At 59.2% G+C, this 17,245-nt stretch overlaps 1 protein-coding gene across 1 annotated transcript; it reads right to left on the minus strand.

Annotated features, from left to right (window-relative positions):
* Positions 1-1,762: 1,762 nt before the first annotated feature.
* On the minus strand, positions 1,763-15,677 carry PIN1 (peptidylprolyl cis/trans isomerase, NIMA-interacting 1). The gene is made up of 4 exons (XM_004442609.3): positions 15,551-15,677; positions 13,332-13,544; positions 3,246-3,356; positions 1,763-2,339 (listed from the first exon to the last, which is right to left on the minus strand). Exons 1-4 carry the CDS (start codon positions 15,606-15,608, stop codon positions 2,230-2,232), a joined length of 492 nt encoding a protein of 163 aa, XP_004442666.1. The 5' UTR covers positions 15,609-15,677; the 3' UTR covers positions 1,763-2,229.
* Between the last annotated feature and the right edge of the window lie 1,568 nt (positions 15,678-17,245).

Raw genomic sequence — 17,245 nt, forward strand, 5'->3', positions numbered from 1 at the left:
AAGGCCTGGGATTTCCGGCCCCACTTCTGGGCAGGAGGTGGGGTGGGTGGGGAGCAGGTGAGCGAAGCCACAGCTGCTTTACCGACGCTGAGCGGGCTCCGGGGCACGTTTATCTAACAGCGACGTTCTTTTGTATTTGGGTTTTGGCCGCTGCACAGCTAGACTAAGGGGGAGGTCCACGGAGGTCACGCCCAGATGAGGGACTCCCAGTGTCGCACAGGTGAGACACACACCTAAGGACAACTAGAGTCACAGCCACACGCACGCTCGGGCAGACACACACACACACGCGGATGCCCAAAGCGACGGGGTGCCACGAAGACCATTTCCCTGCCAGCCCCGCAAAGGGAAATGCGCACCCCTCCCTGCCAGCATCTCAGATGCCTAGGAGCTCCGGGGAGATCCTCACCTGGGCCTTTGGTGTGAGATCGGGGCACAGGCCCGTTCTCTGATCGGCGTTTGCCTTGGAGTAGACTCCGCAAACCCTCCTGTCCCCCCAGCACTCATTTCTGATCCTTCCCCAGGCTCCATGGGGCTAGGAGGGGTGCAATCGCTTCCCCAACGCCACAGAACTGTGGGCGCAAACAGCGGGGCTGCTGCCTGCCTCGCGGCCCCCACAGGCAATGGAAGAAGATTCTGTCTGGAGGTGCAGCCAACCAGCCGCTCTCCCCAGCCCGCCAGAGCTGAGAGGAAATTCATTAAACCTTCCTAATGGCAAACTCCCGCTCCGGCGGGCAGCAAGAGCGATTGCTCCAGAAATCGGCCAGATGGGAGCTGGCCCAGATGACTGTTTATGAGACTGGGGCCTTTATTAGACTCAGGCCTTCGTGGGGAGACTCCCTTGGGGCCCAGCCAAGAAGGGCTTTATTTTGCTCAGGTCCCCAAAGCCTGCCAGCCTGCCACCCCCTTGATCTGGGCTGGTCCCCCTTAAGCAAGGGGGCCAGAGAGGGCAAAGCACCTCTCTAACAGACCCACAAGCCCCTACATTGAACTCTGAGGCCCCAGCCCAGGCCCCGGCACAGGAGCAGCTGTGGGAGGTGATGAGAGCAGGTGGGCCACACCCACAGCACCCACCCCGGCAGGCGCCCCCCCACCCGAAGAGGAAGAGCCCAGCATCTTCCCTCAGCGCCACAGGGAGCCCCCTCCCCCCTGTTTGAGCACAGGGCCTCCCTCCCCCAGGGGCCTGTGCAGGATCCCTGCTCTCAGAGGTGCCTGGCAGTAGCCCCCTCCCCTCCAGGCTGGCTCCCTGTCGCCATGGTGATGGCATCCGCGGAGGGTGCTGGGTCTGGCGGCAGGACCCAGGCACAACCTACCAGCAGGGCTGTGGTGACAGGGAAGCAGGCCTCTGGGTGCCGTCAGGGTGCCGGGCGTAATTCCCTCTAATCGGAGAGCAGTCAGCGTGTGGAGGGGGTGGGTGGGGGGTGTGTGGAGAGCACCCAGGGCAGAGGGGCTTCAGTCTGGCTCTCCCAGGATCCCCCAGCTCCACCCTGACCTGCTGAAGCTAGAGCTGTGGCGTGGGGCAGGGCCTGTGCATTCTAGAACATTCTTCAACACCCAAGTTTGAAGACCGCTGGCACTGAATGGTGCCCCGCCTCCCTGGGTGTCTGGCAGCTGGGAAGAACTCATGCTGGGAATTTCTTCTTTCTCAGGGAGGAAAGGCAGGGTGGACGCTTGGACACTAGGGATGGTGGGAGATGATGGCTCCCCCCACGGTGCCCCTCTGGCCTCAGCGGCGGAGAAATGAGACACAGGACAGCAGAGCAGTGGTTCCAGGTTTAATCAGGGTATAGGGGGTGCTGCACTGTTGCCGAGAGAGCCCCACGGCCCCCCCAGGCCACACGCACAGATCTGCTTTTTGCAACAGAGGAACATGGCATAACCAGAAACAACTTAAGGCCCTCCGGCTCCCGTCCTGGACCCAAGGGGACACAGGGGACAGCTCAGATAACCAAGCCTTCTCTTTGGGACAGGTCACCCCCAGTCCCTGGGTCTGGGGGCCTCCCCAGCCCGGCTGCCCTTCTGAAGTCAATTCCTAAAGGGGAGGAGAGTCTGGCAGGGACAGCCCCAACCAGGGGCGCACAGGGAGCTCCCCCCGGGGAAGAGCCCCCCAGCCACTCTGGGAACAATAAATACTGCGGACACTAGCAGGGAGCGGGGAGTGGAGTCTGCAGGCCCAGGCGCCCTGTCCCGCCCGCTCCACCCCGCGGGCGAGGCCCGGCCGCCCCACCCTCACTCGGTGCGCAGGATGATGTGGATGCCAGAATCCGTGAACACGGGGCCGCTCATCTCCCCCGTCCGCAGCGCAAAGGAGGCGTCTTCAAATGGCTTCTGCATCTGACCTGGGGACGCGGGAGGGGTGGGGTGCGGGGTCAAGGCCTGGGCTGCCGGTCAGCACCAGGCAGGCCGGGCAGATGGGACTCCCGCCTGCGCCAGCCTCACACTCCTTCCACTCATCCGTCACGCCGTTTATGGCCCTGTCACGAGCTGAGCTGCGGCCCAGCGGGGGCGGCAGGGCCATTAAGGAGGCCCGGGAAGCCTGAGGACAGCATGAGGGATGGCAGGCAGAACTGCTGCCGTGCGTTTACAGACGCATTTTGGTGATGCACTCGTCTTCTCGGGCCTGATTCCCAGCCCGTCACATCATTTGTACCCCTGCCTTCTGGGGCAGGTGGGCGGGCGGCTGACGCCCCTTGTTGGCTCCTCCACACCCCCCGCCCCATCCTGGACCCCTCCCTGATGCTCTGCAGACCCCAGGGATGGAGGGAGGAGGAGGAGGAGGCAGCGGCGGCCTGGTCCCCTCTTCTCCTCTCTTTCCACTGCCCCCGCCAGACAGGCCTAAACTCAGGGCGGCTGATCTGACCCCTCTCCCCTCACCCCTGATGGGTGACATGTTCTGGGGGACATGCCCTGGGGCTCTCAGGGGCCTATGCCTTATATTCCCAGCAGGAGAGGCAAATGGCAGGAAGTGCGCTCTCTGGTGGGCCCATGAGGGGGACAACTGTGCAGAGAGACACACAGACCAACCCCCCACCCCAGGAAGGAATGACAGCGCGGAGAGGGCTCCGCAGCCCCCACCTCAGCCACAGCAGGGCAGCCCCTGGGGCCTGAGGGAGGGACTGTGCTGCCACCTGGTGGACCCTGAAGGCCCGTGCAGCAGGGGCCGCCCCCCCCAACCACTCCCGGGCTGGGCCCACCGGTGCGCCCCAGGGTCCCCCAGGGCTTGGTGGTGCCCGTCCCTTGCGCACCTCTGCTGAAGGCACCCAGGTCTCCCCTGGCCTTGGCCGAGCTGCAGTCGCTGAACTGTGAGGCCAGAGATTCAAAGTCCTCCTCTCCTGACTTGATCTTCTGGATGTAGCCTGCGGACACACGACACGGGGACACACAGGGAGACCTCGCGTCAGGGGGCACAGAGCTCCAGACGCAGGGCGGCACTTCACGTGGAAAGGAGTGTGCGACCCCCTCCCATAGAGTGTGCATGCATGCGTGCACACTAACACACATCCTGGAACGCCTTCTCCCTGCAGATGTGTGCAGTCACAGCCGGAGTCATACTCGTCCATGAAGTGGTGCCTTCCTCCGGCACACCGTGACCCTGTGGTGCCCTCGACAGCCATGCCGGTCTCACACCCCGTTCCTACACTCCTGCTCTCTCTCCCTCCCTCCCTCCCTCCCTCTCTCTCTCTCTCACACACACACACACACACACACACACACACACACGTGTGCACACGCGAACATAACATGAACAGAGCACGGCCTCCTCCCACCCCTCACACACTGAGAGAGAAAATCTACCTCCAGCCCCTGTCAGAGAGGAGAGCAGGAGAGCAGGAGACAGGGCAGAGGGTGAAGAGAGACGCTGGGACCCAGGAACCCCCAAGAGCCCCTAGGGCAGTGGTGGGAAAGTTTTCTAGAGGCTTCTAGGAGAAAGGCAGGAGGCCAGGGCATGAGCCTGGCTCTGCCACGGGAGCCAGCTGAGTCCTCAGCCCGTGGGCCTCAGTTGTCCCATCTGTCGAAAGCAGGTGGAAGGCCCAGCTGCTCACGGGGGCGTCGTGAAGACACCCCGAGGCAGCCTAGGTGGGGCTTGTGGACGTCATTCCCGTGGACCACGGCCCCAGAGGCAGCTACACATTCTCGCAGCTGCCCCCAGAAGGGGTACTGGCAGCTCACCGTGCTCTGTGCGGCCCAGACTGTCCCCATGGGGTGACGACTCTCCCTGGAGGGAGAGGGAGGCCAGGGCTGATGGGCGGGAAGGATGACTGAGAAGCGCTCCCTGCAGAGCGGCTCGAGGTGGCAGCTCGGAGCAGCTGTGTCACTCACACTCAGGGAGCAGAGAGCGGGAGGGCCATGTGCGGTTGGGGAGGAGTCACCAGTCGCTCTCGAGTCCAGGCAGGAGCCCTTTGTGCCAGACCCCACCCTTTCCTCCCCTAAATGTCCCCCTCCTGCCGGCCCAGCTGCCCTGGCACAGGAACGGGCATCCCTGTCAGTCTCCTCCCTGTGCCATAGGCTCAGCCACCGAGCAGGCTCTCAGGACATCTGGCCCCCGACAGCAGGAACAGCCCCTCACCTCGCACTGGGCCCACATGGCTTTCCTGATGGCCACTCCCCCGGGGGCGTTCTCCCTGAGGGCCCTGGGGACACCTGAGACCATGCACCCACTTGGCTCAGCAATGCGGCACCAGCCCATGTCGGATGTGAGGGTCACCCTGTCACACCTGCCATTGGGTTTCTGCACACCACTGTGACACGTCCAACCGCTGCTCCTGTCTCACCTAAACGAGGCTGTGACACGCCTGCCTGGTCCCTGCCTGGGCACCACAGGGACACTGCTGATTAATCTACCTGGTGCTCGGAGGCCCAGACGCCCAGCCGGGGCCATCTGCCTGACGTTGGGCTGCTGCAAACTTCTTGTTCGGGCCTCGGCCTCCTGTGTGACCTCAACGTCACGGTAACCCACCTGCCTGGGACCAGAGTCAAAATGGCTGGACCATGACAGCAGCTGATCAGCCCGACCTGCCGCATGTCACGGCAGCAAGCGTAGCGTCCTGGTATCTGATCCGCTCGGCCGCCCCCATAGCTGTCCCCTTATCCCTGCCTGCCCCGTGTCCCTGTCACTCTTGTCCTGTCCTGACTATCCCTTTGCCTCTGAGCCTCAATCGTTTGTCATTTGCCAGCAGGCCACAGTGACATGCAGCACAGTGCCTGGCACAGTGAGACCTTGACAAATGTCACTTGCTGTCACCATTCTCCCTGCCGTGTGGGCTGTACGCCCCAGTGATGAGGCTGCCCCTACCTCTTTCTGATCTGTCCATCCCTGGTCTCCTTTGCCTGCACGTCTCAGTCTGGTCTGGCCATCACTGTGATGCGCTGCCCAGTCACACAGGCTCGCCCATGCGACACACAAGCCCCACCCTCTGTGGACTGCACGCTGCGGTGGCTTCTGCCAGTAATGCCCTGGGGTGATGGGAACAGTGGTCCCCCTGCGCCAGACGCATCCATCGGTGACTCCGACCTGAACCAGACGTCACTACGGTACCCTGGATTTCTGGTTATCTCCTTGCCCTCACCTGCGCCGCCCTGAGATTCCTCCTCTTCTCTCTTCTGTCTGGACCTCGATACACTGGCGAGGGAATCCTGAGTGCACAGTGCCCCCCCGGTGTCCCCGCCCGCCTCCATGAAGTACAGCTGTCCCCACGTGCCCAGCATTTGTGAAGTCAGGCCCTGCCCAGAGCCCAGGACAAGCCCCACCTCGCTGCATCCTCCAGCAGCTGGGATCCCTGAGACCAGATGGCCCGGGCAAGGTGTGTGTACCAAGAGATACTAGCCTAAAGATCGAATAAAAGCCCAGCTTTTGCCCCCCAGTTCACAGCACCCAAATCTTCCTCTGACCGGCAAGCTCTCTTGGAAAACACTCTGCTTGGACGGGAGCCTGAAATGATTTAAAAAAAAAGGCGGGGGGGGGGCAGGGCCGGCCCGGTGGCGCAGCGGTTAAGTGCGCACGCTCCACTTCAGCGGCCTGAGGGTTCGCAGGTTCGGATCCCGGGCGCGCACCGACGTACCGCTTGTCAAGCCACGCTGTGGCGGCGTCCCATATAAAGTGGAGGAAGATGGGCACAGATGTTAGCCCAGGGCCAGTCTTCCTCAGCAAAAAGAGGAGGATTGGCATCGGATGTTAGCTCAGGGCTGATCTTCCTCACAAAAAAAAGGGGGGAGGGGCCAGCCCCGTGGCATGGTGGTTAAGTTCGGCGTGCTCTGCTTAGGCAGCCCGGGCTTCGCAGGTTCAGATCCCAGGCGCAGACCCGCGCACTGCTCATCAAGCCATGCTGTGGTAGCATCCCACATAAAAAACAGAGAAAGATGGGCACAGATATTAGCTCAGGGACAACCTTCCTCAAGCAAAAAGAGGAAGAGTGGCAACAGATGTTAGCTCAGGGCCAATCTTCCCCACCAAAAAAATAAAAAATAAAAAATGAAAAAAATCACACGTCCTTCCTGAGTTTCCCTTCCTAGAGTCTGGTCACCTGCCAAGATGCAAGGGAACATTCAGACCCCCGTGCAACCCCTAGCTGTCTTATGCCCTGTTCCTTGGCTCCCCCTGACCCCACTACCTCCAGGCCTTTGCTTAGGTGTCTCTTCCCGCCTGAAGCTCACCTGCTGTGTCTCTGGTCTCAGCCCGAAGTCTTCCCTAAGACCTCGTTGCATGGGGTGTCTCTCGGGCCCTGCATTTACCCCTGCCTTGTTTGTGCGTCTGTCGCCCCCTCATACTGGGAGGACAGGGGCAGGTCGGCCTTGCTTACTGCTGTGTTTCCAGCACCCTGCGCTGTGCACAGAACAGGTGTTCACGAAGGCTGAAGGAATTCATGAGTAAATGAGACAGAAACAGGCCACAAGGAAGGAGAGGGATCTACCACCAGGCTCTTGAGGCAGAAATTCTAGAATCTCACGCCTTTTCTTTGTGAACTCAAGAGGAGGAGAGGGGCCGGCCCCAAGGTGTAGTGGTTGAGTTCAGCATGCTCTGCAGGTTTGGATCTCGGGCACAGACCTACGCTACTCGTCAGCCATGCTGAGGCGGCGTCCCACATACAAAATAGAGGAAGACTGGTACAGACGTTAGCTCAGGGAAAATCTTCCTCAAGCAAAAAGAGGAAGATTGGCAACAGATGTTAGCTCAGGGAAAATCTTCCTCACCAAAAAAAAAAAAAAAAGAGGAGAGAAAGGAAGTGCATCCCAGATGCTGCCCGACCTTTTCCCGGCAATGCCCAGCATCGCCTGGTGGCATGGACACCACTCACCAAGACAGTGCCCATTCCCCGGGGCTCCGGCTGGGGCTCTGGTTATGAGCAAGGCAGACCCGGGGCCGCCTCTCAGGGAGCTCCCAGCCTGGATCTCCCACCTGCTTCGGGGAGTTCAGAAGCCCCTGAAACTGGATGCACAAGAGAACAGCATTTGCCTCCACTGACAATCACAGGCCAGCCAGCTCACAGTATACCCCTGAGGGTGAGGAGGGCGGACTCTGGACTCTAACTGCTGCGTTCGGATTCCAGCTCTACCTTTCCTGAGCTCTGCAACCCTGCAGGTGACTTCACCTCTGAAGCCTCACTCGCCTGGTCTGTAAAATGGGCTAATTAGCAGCCCCCACCTTGGAGAGCTGCTGTGAGGAGTAAGGGAATTACTGCTGGAGTGGTACCTGGCGCAGGGCAAGCCCTTGACAGTCACCAGTTGTCACTCCACATAATATGGATGGAACCGTGTCCCCCTAAATCCCTATGGTGAAACCCTAACCCCCAATGTGACTGTAGGTGGAGATGGGACCTTTGCAGAACTAATTAAGGTTAAATGAGGTCATAAGGGTGGGGCCTTGACCCAATAGGATTAGTGTCCTTATAAGAAGAGACACCTGAGGGATCCATCTCTCTCTCCACACACACACACACACACACCCCCCCCCAAGGAAAGGCCGTATGAGACACACACACGTGCGTGCACGCGTGCACGCGCACGCACACCAAGGAAAGGCCGTATGAGACACACACACGTGCGTGCACGCGCGCACGCGCACGCACACCAAGGAAAGGCCGTATGAGACACACACACGTGCGTGCACGCGCGCACGCGCACGCACACCAAGGAAAGGCCGTATGAGACACACACACGTGCGTGCACGCGCGCACGCGCACGCACACCAAGGAAAGGCCGTATGAGACACACACACGTGCGTGCACGCGCGCACGCGCACGCACACCAAGGAAAGGCCGTATGAGACACACACACGTGCGTGCACGCGCGCACACACCAAGGAAAGGCCGTATGAGACACACACACGCAGTGCGTAACGCGCAGACGCACGCGCACGCACACCAAGGAAAGGCCGTATGAGACACACACACGTGCGTGCACGCGCGCACACACCAAGGAAAGGCCGTATGAGACACACACACGTGCGTGCACGCGCGCACGCGCACGCACACCAAGGAAAGGCCGTATGAGACACACACACGTGCGTGCACGCGCGCACACGCACGCACACCAAGGAAAGGCCGTATGAGACACACACACGTGCGCGCACGCGCACGCACACCAAGGAAAGGCCGTATGAGACACACACACGTGCGTGCACGCGCGCACGCGCACGCACACCAAGGAAAGGCCGTATGAGACACACACACGTGCGCGCACGCGCACGCACACCAAGGAAAGGCCGTATGAGACACACACACGTGCGTGCACGCGCGCACGCGCACGCACACCAAGGAAAGGCCGTATGAGACACACACACGTGCGTGCACGCGCGCACGCGCACGCACACCAAGGAAAGGCCGTATGAGACACACACACGTGCGCGCACGCGCACGCACACCAAGGAAAGGCCGTATGAGACACACACACGTGCGCGCACGCGCACGCACACCAAGGAAAGGCCGTATGAGACACACACACGTGCGTGCACGCGCACACACGCACGCACACCAAGGAAAGGCCGTATGAGACACACACACGTGTGTGCACGCGCACACACACCAAGGAAAGGCCGTATGAGACACACACACGTGCGTGCACGCGCGCACGCGCACGCACACCAAGGAAAGGCCGTGTGAGCTCTCAGCGAGAGGTGGCTGCTTCACCAGGAAGTGAATTGGTCAGAACCTTGCTCTCAGGCTTCCAGCCTCCAGAACTGTGAGAAATCACGCTGTCTGAGCCACCCTGTGTGTGGTATTCTGTTAGGGCAGCCTCAGCTAACGCACCATAATTACTTAAGGGGAAGCGAGTGAACCAACAGGGTGCTCTCTGACCCTAAAAAGGTGTCGAGACAAACTAGGGAAAGGGCCTGAACAGGGAAGAAGGTGACAGAATTAGGTGTGCTGTCCCAGAAGACCCAAGATACAGCAGGAGGGGCCCAGGGAGACAAGAGACCTGGCCTGATGCCACCAGGCTGGAAGGGAGTCACCGACCGTGGGTGGCGACACCAGGCCAAAGGTGCTCACTGATCCTCAGACCCTCGGCATGGGTATGTGGGGGACTGCTGCTCATATTAGAGCCTCCCTGGGCCCTCAGGCCCTGGGCATGTGGGGGCGGAGGGCTGGGCAGCAGGCAGGGAGGGCGCCTCCGTGGCCTGGTTACTTCCACAAGGACAGTGGCAATGACAAGCAGCCGGTCCTGGGCTCCCTGACAGCCTTTGGCTGAAGCCCAGCAGCCGCAGAGGAGCTGACGCTGGGCAAAGGAGCCTCAGCAGAAAATGCGGATGCGCTGATTTCTGCGGCTTGGGGTGACGGGGGAGCTGGATCTAAATGGGTACTGATGAGACTCGGGCCCAGGCTGTGGGCTGCGAGTGTGCTGCCCAAATCCTGATCGCCTAGAACAGTGACAGGGGGACTTCCACTCTCACAGAAGAAACAATGAAGGCAAAACCTCGCCGACTTGGCACCACGGCCCGCATCTCGCTGTGACCTCCTCACGATCCCCCGGGGGCCTGCCTCAGCCCCGTGTGTGTCTCAGGACACTGAGGCCAAGACAGAGGTCGTGGCTCAAGGTCACTGGAGGGTCTGCAGGCTGAGCCCACCAGGCCCCCTGCGGCCCTGCCCAGAGCTCTCCCCATGGGTCGTGGGGAGGCAGCAGGGGCTGCCAGCGAGCAGAGGCCTTGTTCTAATCTTGGCCCCCTACCACACACGCCTGAATGACTGGAGTCAAGGCTCTGCTGTGTAGACAGCGAGCGCCAGACACTGAGCCCATCACTCTGCTGAGTGTTCAGCTCCAGGTCGGCCCCTGGATCTTCACGGCCACCGTGTCCCCATTCTACAGACGAGCCAACTGAGGCTCTGAGAATGAAGACCCCTGCTCGAGGCCACACCGCCGGCACCAGGATCCATTTCTGTGCGACTCCAGGGCAGGTCACACTGGGTCTGACCTCAACCCGCCCCGCCCATCCAATCCATCACCCAGTCCTCCTGATTCAGCCTCCTAAATCTCTCTAGAATCTGCTCCCCTACTTCTACCTGCCCCCAAGTTCAAGTCACACTGCCTCTAGCTGCAATTCCTCCCACACCTTGCACGGGGCCCTCCGGCACAGGCAGGCCTGTCTGACTCCGGCTAACGCTCCCGAGTCTGCAGTGACCTAAGGTTAGGCTCAAGGGTCCAGCTGCTTACTGCAGCCCCCAGATACCCATTCCCAAGACCCCAGCTGACCTCAGCACCCCCGGGCCCACCAGACACACACATGTCCATCCTCGCAATGCGGGAAGCACCCCCACCTGCCACTCCCAGGCAGTCCCCACGACCCGACGGCTTTCCCTCCAAGCCACGCTCAGATCGCACCGTGCCCACCTGCCTCAGCCTCCTGCCATCTCTTGCCAGGATTGTCCCAAGGGGTTCTGTCTCTGGCCTGGCTGTTTCAGCTCCTCTCCCAGTTGCCTCCCCAGCGCCTCTGCCTCGGGCCCCTCAGGTTTAGTGAGTCCCTCCCCAGACCGCGCCTCTTCTGGAGTCCCCCTTACTGGTGACGATGCCTCCTGCCACTCAATTTCCAAACGCGCATTACCTGTTGCTCACTCTCGTGTGGTCCAGAAGCCTCAGAACATGGACCACTCGAGCTGGGAGGACCCAAAAGGTCATCTCGTGATTCTCTCTGGCTCCCCCGACCCCCACCATTTCCTCCTCTTCCCCAGACGCCCCTCGTCACTCACTGCTGATCGAGCCAGCCTGGGCTCTGGACCTTTTGGCTTCCCCGGCCCTCCCACTCCAGCCACACGGCTCTTTCCTGAAGACACAGCACCGCAGGGGCCCTCTCCACGTCACCTGTGGCCAAGTGTTTCCTGCCGCCTCCAGGAAAGGCCCCAAACTCCTCACCTCACTCTGGGCCCTCCTCAACCCGGCCGGGATGTTGACCTAGAAGGGTCTCATCCCTCCTCAGGCCCCTGCACAGCCTTCCCCTGAGTCCTAGCCCCAGGCCTTCATTTCTGCTGTTTCCTGCTGGCTCATGAGCCGATGCCGTGGGCACTAACGTGGGCCAAGCTTTGCGCTGGGTGGTGGGAATACAGTGGGGAGAGAGATGATCCAGTCCCTGTCCTCACAGAGCTCAGGAGGTGAGCTATTTAATCTGCTTTCAAGATTCTGTGCAAGACGCCACGCGGGGCGTGTGGATGTGTACAAGTAACATCCTACAGGCTGAGTATTGGATCGAGTGATGTGACAGTAACATAACAGCCAATAAGGACCCAGTATGCACTCTTTGTCAGGCCTATGCTAATAAGCACAACAATCATAATGACCGCTAGCAATTATAGACCATTCCACATTCCAGGGCCATTATTCATGCTTTAATGCATTAGGTTGGAGTCCTCACAACTACCCTATGAAGTCAGTCTTATTGTCATAATACTAATTTTACAAGTGAAAAGATTTGAGGGCCGGCCCCGTGGCTTAGCGGTTAAGTGCGTGCGCTCCGCTGCCGGCGGCCTGGGTTCGGATCCCGGGTGCGCACCGAGGCACCACTCCTCCAGCCATGCTGAGGCCGCGTCCCACATACAGCAACTAGAAGGATGTGCAGCTATGACAGACAACTATGTACTGGGGCTTTGGGGGAAAAATAAATAAATAAAATCTTTAAAAAAAAAAAAAAACTTAAAAAAAAAAAAAAAAAAGAAAAGATTTGAGGCTCAGAGATGTTAAGTAACCTACTCAAGGTCACACAGCGGGGACCTGGCAGAGCCGGACTGGGACTCAGGCTGTCTAGGTGTGGCTGAGTTATGTGAGGCAGCAGCAGCCTGAGAGGGGTCTGGGGTCTCTGGTGAGAGAGGCTGAGCGGACAATGAAACCGTACATGAGAGCCAGAGCAGCACTGCCCAACAGAACTTTCTGCAATGATGGAAACGTTTCATACCTGTGCTGCCTGAGACGGCAGCCGCTAGCCACACGTGGCTACTGAACACTCAAAGTGTGCCCCGCATGCCTGAGAAACCAATCTTTAATGTTACTTAATTCTAATTAATTTAAACACAAATAGCCACATGTAGGTAGTGGCGGCCACACTGGACAGCTCTAGACCAGGGTTCTGCGAAATACGGCCCAACGGCCAAATCCTCCTGTTTTTGTAAATAAAGTTTTATTGGCACACAGCCACATCTATTTGTTTATATATTATCCACGGCTGCTAGCGAGTTACAAGGCAGAGCCGACAGAGACCCTATGGCCTGTAAAACCTAAAATATTTACCATCTGGCCTTTTCAGAAAAAGTTTGCCTCTCAACTGCTGCTCTAGACTGTGGAGGAAGCACAGAACAGAGCAAGGAACAGCCTCCTCCCTCGGGGCAGAATTAATTCACCAACTCTGCCAGTTGGTTCTGCGTTGCTACTTTCCAACCTCCCTCCCTACTCACCCACTTATGTGCCCCAGGACCCTGCTCGATGATGTTACCATCAACCACAGCCCCGCTGACCGAGGGCCCACTGTGCGCCACGCAGTGACTGTCTCATCTCACTGAATTTTCCCAGCGGCCTTCACAGATAGGTATGTGATGACGCCCACTTTACAGAGGTGAAAACTGAGTCTTAAAGAGGTGACTCGGGTCCCCCAAGGTCAAGGGGCTTACAGTGGCATAGCAACCACCTGAATCCAGGTCTGCTAGGTCCTCCCCACCTACCCTGGCTCAGCCTCCAACACCAGATGGAAAGAAAAAGGAGAGGCGGCCGTGTGGGCCAGGCTCCTGTCAAGTTCAGGGACCCAGGCCCCCCCTGACAGCTGAGCCAGCTGGGGTGGAAGGTCTGACGTGGTTTCCACAAGGCCGGCTCTGGCTCCCAGGGAGAGGACCCCACCCCGAGCCCCCGCCGCCAGCCCCGCTCACCGTTAATCAGCTCCAGGGCCTCCTCCTTGGTCCGGGTAATCTTCTCCTGCCGCCAGGACGAGGGCCGCCGTGACTGGCTGTGCTTGACCAGCAGATGTGAGCAGCGGACCCTGGTGGGCTCCCCCTGGCCATTTTTGCCGCCGCTGCTGCTGTTGCCGCTCGGTCGCTCCCACTGGCTGGCGTTGGTGATGTGGTTGAAGTAGTACACCCGGCCTGTAGGGAGGGGGGGCCGGGAATTCAGCGCCGACGTGCTCACAGGACACCACCCTGGGCCAGCATACGGGACCGGCCGATGAGATGCTTTCATTCAGCAAATCCACTGTGTCCACCACCTGCCACAGGCCCTTAGGAAGCTAACATTCTAGGTGGGGACAAACAGGTACCAGACAGCAAATAAGACAGTAACTTCAGCCATAACTTCAAGAAGGAAAATAACCCAGGGTGAGGAAGAGAGGAAGCCTCGGGGACAGGGAGTAGTGCAAAGCACGCAGGCAGCCAGACACCTGTTCACATCTGGCTCTGCCATTTCCTCAAGGTATGACCTACCTGGCCCGGCCTCAGGTTTTCTCACCTGTAAGATGGAGATAACAGTATCTGCCTGGAAGGCTGAATAAGTCCACATTTGGAACTGATGCTCAGGATAAAACTCATGCTCAGGAGAGCACCTGGCACTAAGAGTGTGCCAGCTGTTATTTTCTTCATTTTAGAGACGACAAAACTGAGGCTTCACCTTGCGCATCTTTGCTTACGTTTCCTGAGTGTTTACTCTGCTCCAGGCACAAATGCGGGGAGGCAGGAACTGTACCCACGTGTGTCAGACACAAAAGCTCTGCTCTTGTCGCCCACCCAGTATGCTGTGCTGCAGAACCAGAGGCCGGCATGACTAGGGGCCAGACGTTACCTAGGACTGAGGAACATGAAGGAGTGAAGGCTGCAAATAAGAAGCTAGAAGTAGGACTCAGCAGAGATGGGGTATCATTCCAGGGGCCCAGAGTTTCCCTGGGTGACATGGAAGACTTGTGCCCAGCACCCTGAAGGGCTGATGTCACCCCTAAGGAAGACTGTCAGGGTTGAGCCAGGCACAAGTGGCAGGAGTGGGGGCCCGGAATTGGGCAGAGCATCAAGTTTGTACTGCAGGTCACAGCCGCAGGCCAGGGCCAGAGCAGGGTGAGAGCTGAGCCACTGCCTGCCTCTAAAACCTTGGCAACAGGCTCCATCTCCCTGAACCTCAGTTTTCTCATCTGAAAAGTAGGAGTGAGGCGAGAGAATAAGGACATCAAACTTCATGGGGTTAACGTGGAATCAATGATGATGTATGCAAAGTCCTCGCCGCAGTGCCTGGTGGTCAATAATCAGGAATTATAACTGCCACTGCGGTTACTACGGGCTATGGAGCCACTGGAGAGAGATGCAGGGCCTGCTCCTCAATAGTCTGCAGTGACAAGGGCAGGGTTCTAACTCAGCCCCCACCCCTGAAATGAACGACCTTGGGCGACTTCCTTAAGTTTTCTGGCCTCAGTCTTCTGATCTGCAAAATGGGAGGAAGAACGACCTCCCCTCCCTGCCCGCCCCGAGTTATGGCCGTGCAGAGACAGAACACACTTAAAAAGCTTGGCACAATGCCTGGCGCTGAGACAAACGTGCCCTATTATTGACATGAATACTGTGGATGAGCCTTAACCCGGGCCCCGAGCACAGGCGCCATCCTCAGAGAGAACACCACCGGCCGCATGTCGCAGACTCAGTATTAGATGCGCACGGCAGGCGTGTTAGCAAAAGTAGGTTGCGGATCCCAGGCTGGGCAACACCCTGGGGCCACGCCCTGAGCATGGGGGTGGGGTGACCTCCCCCGGGGTGGCCCCCGGGCCCCGCGGGGTGCAGAGACGGTCCCCCGGGACGGCAGGTGCATTCGGCCGAAAGGTGTCAGCCGGCCCGGTAGGGCCACGGCCACCGCCCGGGCGGTGCAGCCGGATCACCGGCCCCTCACCCCCCGGCAGCGCGCTGGGCCTCTCCGGCCCCGCCCCTTGCCTCAGTTTCCTCCGGCTTCCCCGCTCCTCCAGCTCGCAGCCCCACGGGGCCGACTGGGCCGTTACCCGGGGACGACGCAGAGGAGCCAAGACCCCACGGCAACAGGGCGGCGGCGCGGCGCCCGAGGGGCGAGCTCGAGCTCTACTTCCGCGGGCCCGCGCGGCCCCGCCCCAGCCCCGACCCCGCGGCACCTGAGCTGCGGCTCATGCGCTTCTCCCAGCCGGGCGGCAGCTTCTCCTCGTCCGCCATCTTCCCTCCTGCCGCAGCGCCCGCTCTGCCGCCGCCGCACCGCCTCTGCCGCCCGCGCCCGCCCGCCGCCGCCGCCGATTGGCTCGGCGCCCCGCGCACGGGGGCCTGGCCACGACGCTCATTGGGTACTCTAACTGTCCGGACTGGCTCCCTGGCTTCCTATTGGGCAGAAGCCAGAGTGGGCGGATCCTCTCCACTGTTTACCCGGGTCCCGCCCCCGGTCGGCCTCACCCCGGTCCCGCCCCCTCCCTCCCCTCGGCCCCTAAGTGGTGGAGAAGGGACGCGAGCCCGCCTTCTCAATGCCCTTTGGAGAGCTTCAAAGAACTCCCGGCCCCTCCTTTGCGCCCTTCTCCGCAGGGCCCACCCGATTGGCTACTGCAGCAGCAATTCCCGCCTTCCTCAGCCGTTCCCGGAGCCCCGCAAGCCCCCCATGCGGAAGCGTCTGGCTGGTGCGGAGGGAACGGCAGCCGACGAGGTACTTGGGGAGGTGGCGGTGCTCCTTTGCTGTTGCCACAGCAGCGCAGTTGCCTTGGTGATGAGCAGCTAAGAACCCAGAAGCCTAAATTTGTCTCCTCCATCCTCCCTCTTCCCACCTGTTTCCTCCAGACGTCCAAAGCTAACCTACGCCCTTTTATTTTTTTTTGCAAGGCTAACCTTTTCCCTATGCCACTGACCCAAACACCTTTCATTTCCTTTGGAACCTACTTTGTGTCACTTATTCTTTCTCAATCTAGCTCCTGCCTTTGCCCTTGATGACTGGTGAGTGTTGACCTTGCCACTCAGATGGGGACAGGGGAGCAGGCGCGGGTGGGAGGAGGATGAGCTCAGTTTTAGTCAATTTAAAATTGAGTCTGTGGCGTTCATGGGACACTGAGGAGGTGACTGGGAACGTGGGGCTGGAGATAGACATGGGAGTCAAAAACACCAACAGGGAAGAGTTCAATGACACTTCGTCTATAGCATGGCCCCTTATGTGACCATTAAATCGAATGAGGCGCAGTGACATGAAACACAGGGAAACATCCACAACAAATTATAGGGGCAGGATGTGGTAGAAGGTGAGGAGCACACAGGAGCCAGACTGCTTGGGTTCAAAGCCTGGCTCTACCATTTGCTACGACCTTGAACTTATTACTTAACCTCTGTACTTCAGCTTTCTCATCTGCAAAATGAGGATAAGAAATAACACATATCTCATACATAGCTTTTTTTTTTTTTTTTTTTTTGGTGAGGAAGATCAGCCCTGAGCTAACATCCATGCTAATCCTCCTCTTTTTGCTGGGGAAGACCGGCCCTGAGCTAACATCTATTGCCAATCCTCCTCCTTTTTTTCCCTTTTTCTTCCCAAAGCCCCAGTAGATAGTTGTATGTCACAGCTGCACATCCTTCTAGTTGCTGTATGTGGGACGCGGCCTCAGCGTGGCCGGAGAAGCGGTGTGTCGGTGCGCGCCCGGGATCCGAACCCGGGCCGCCAGTAGCGGAGTTCTCGCACTTAACCGCTAAGCCACGGGGCCGGCCCCTCATACATAGCTTTGATGGGAAGATTAAATGAATTAATCTATATAAAGCACTTAAATAGTGCCTGGTGGATAGCAAAGATAATGTATTTGCTGGGTGAAAAAACAGTAAGTCATAGT

The sequence above is a fragment of the Ceratotherium simum genome, chromosome 39, assembly GCF_057802395.1.
Source record: "Ceratotherium simum simum isolate JZ-2026a chromosome 39, ASM5780239v1, whole genome shotgun sequence".
NCBI classification, from domain to species: domain Eukaryota; kingdom Metazoa; phylum Chordata; class Mammalia; order Perissodactyla; family Rhinocerotidae; genus Ceratotherium; species Ceratotherium simum.

What these genes read in the sequence shown, in the direction of transcription:
- PIN1 (XM_004442609.3), bottom strand. Translation starts at nt 15,608, where the DNA reads ATGGCGGACGAGGAGAAGCTGCCGCCCGGCTGGGAGAAGCGCATGAGC. An exon ending in GCGCATGAGCCGCAGCTCAG is followed by an intron (nt 13,545 to 15,550) that starts GTGCCGCGGGGT and finishes CCCTCCCTACAG; the next exon opens with GCCGGGTGTACTACTTCAAC. An exon ending in CCTGGGTGCCTTCAGCAGAG is followed by an intron (nt 2,340 to 3,245) that starts GTGCGCAAGGGA and finishes CCGCGTCCCCAG; the next exon opens with GTCAGATGCAGAAGCCATTT.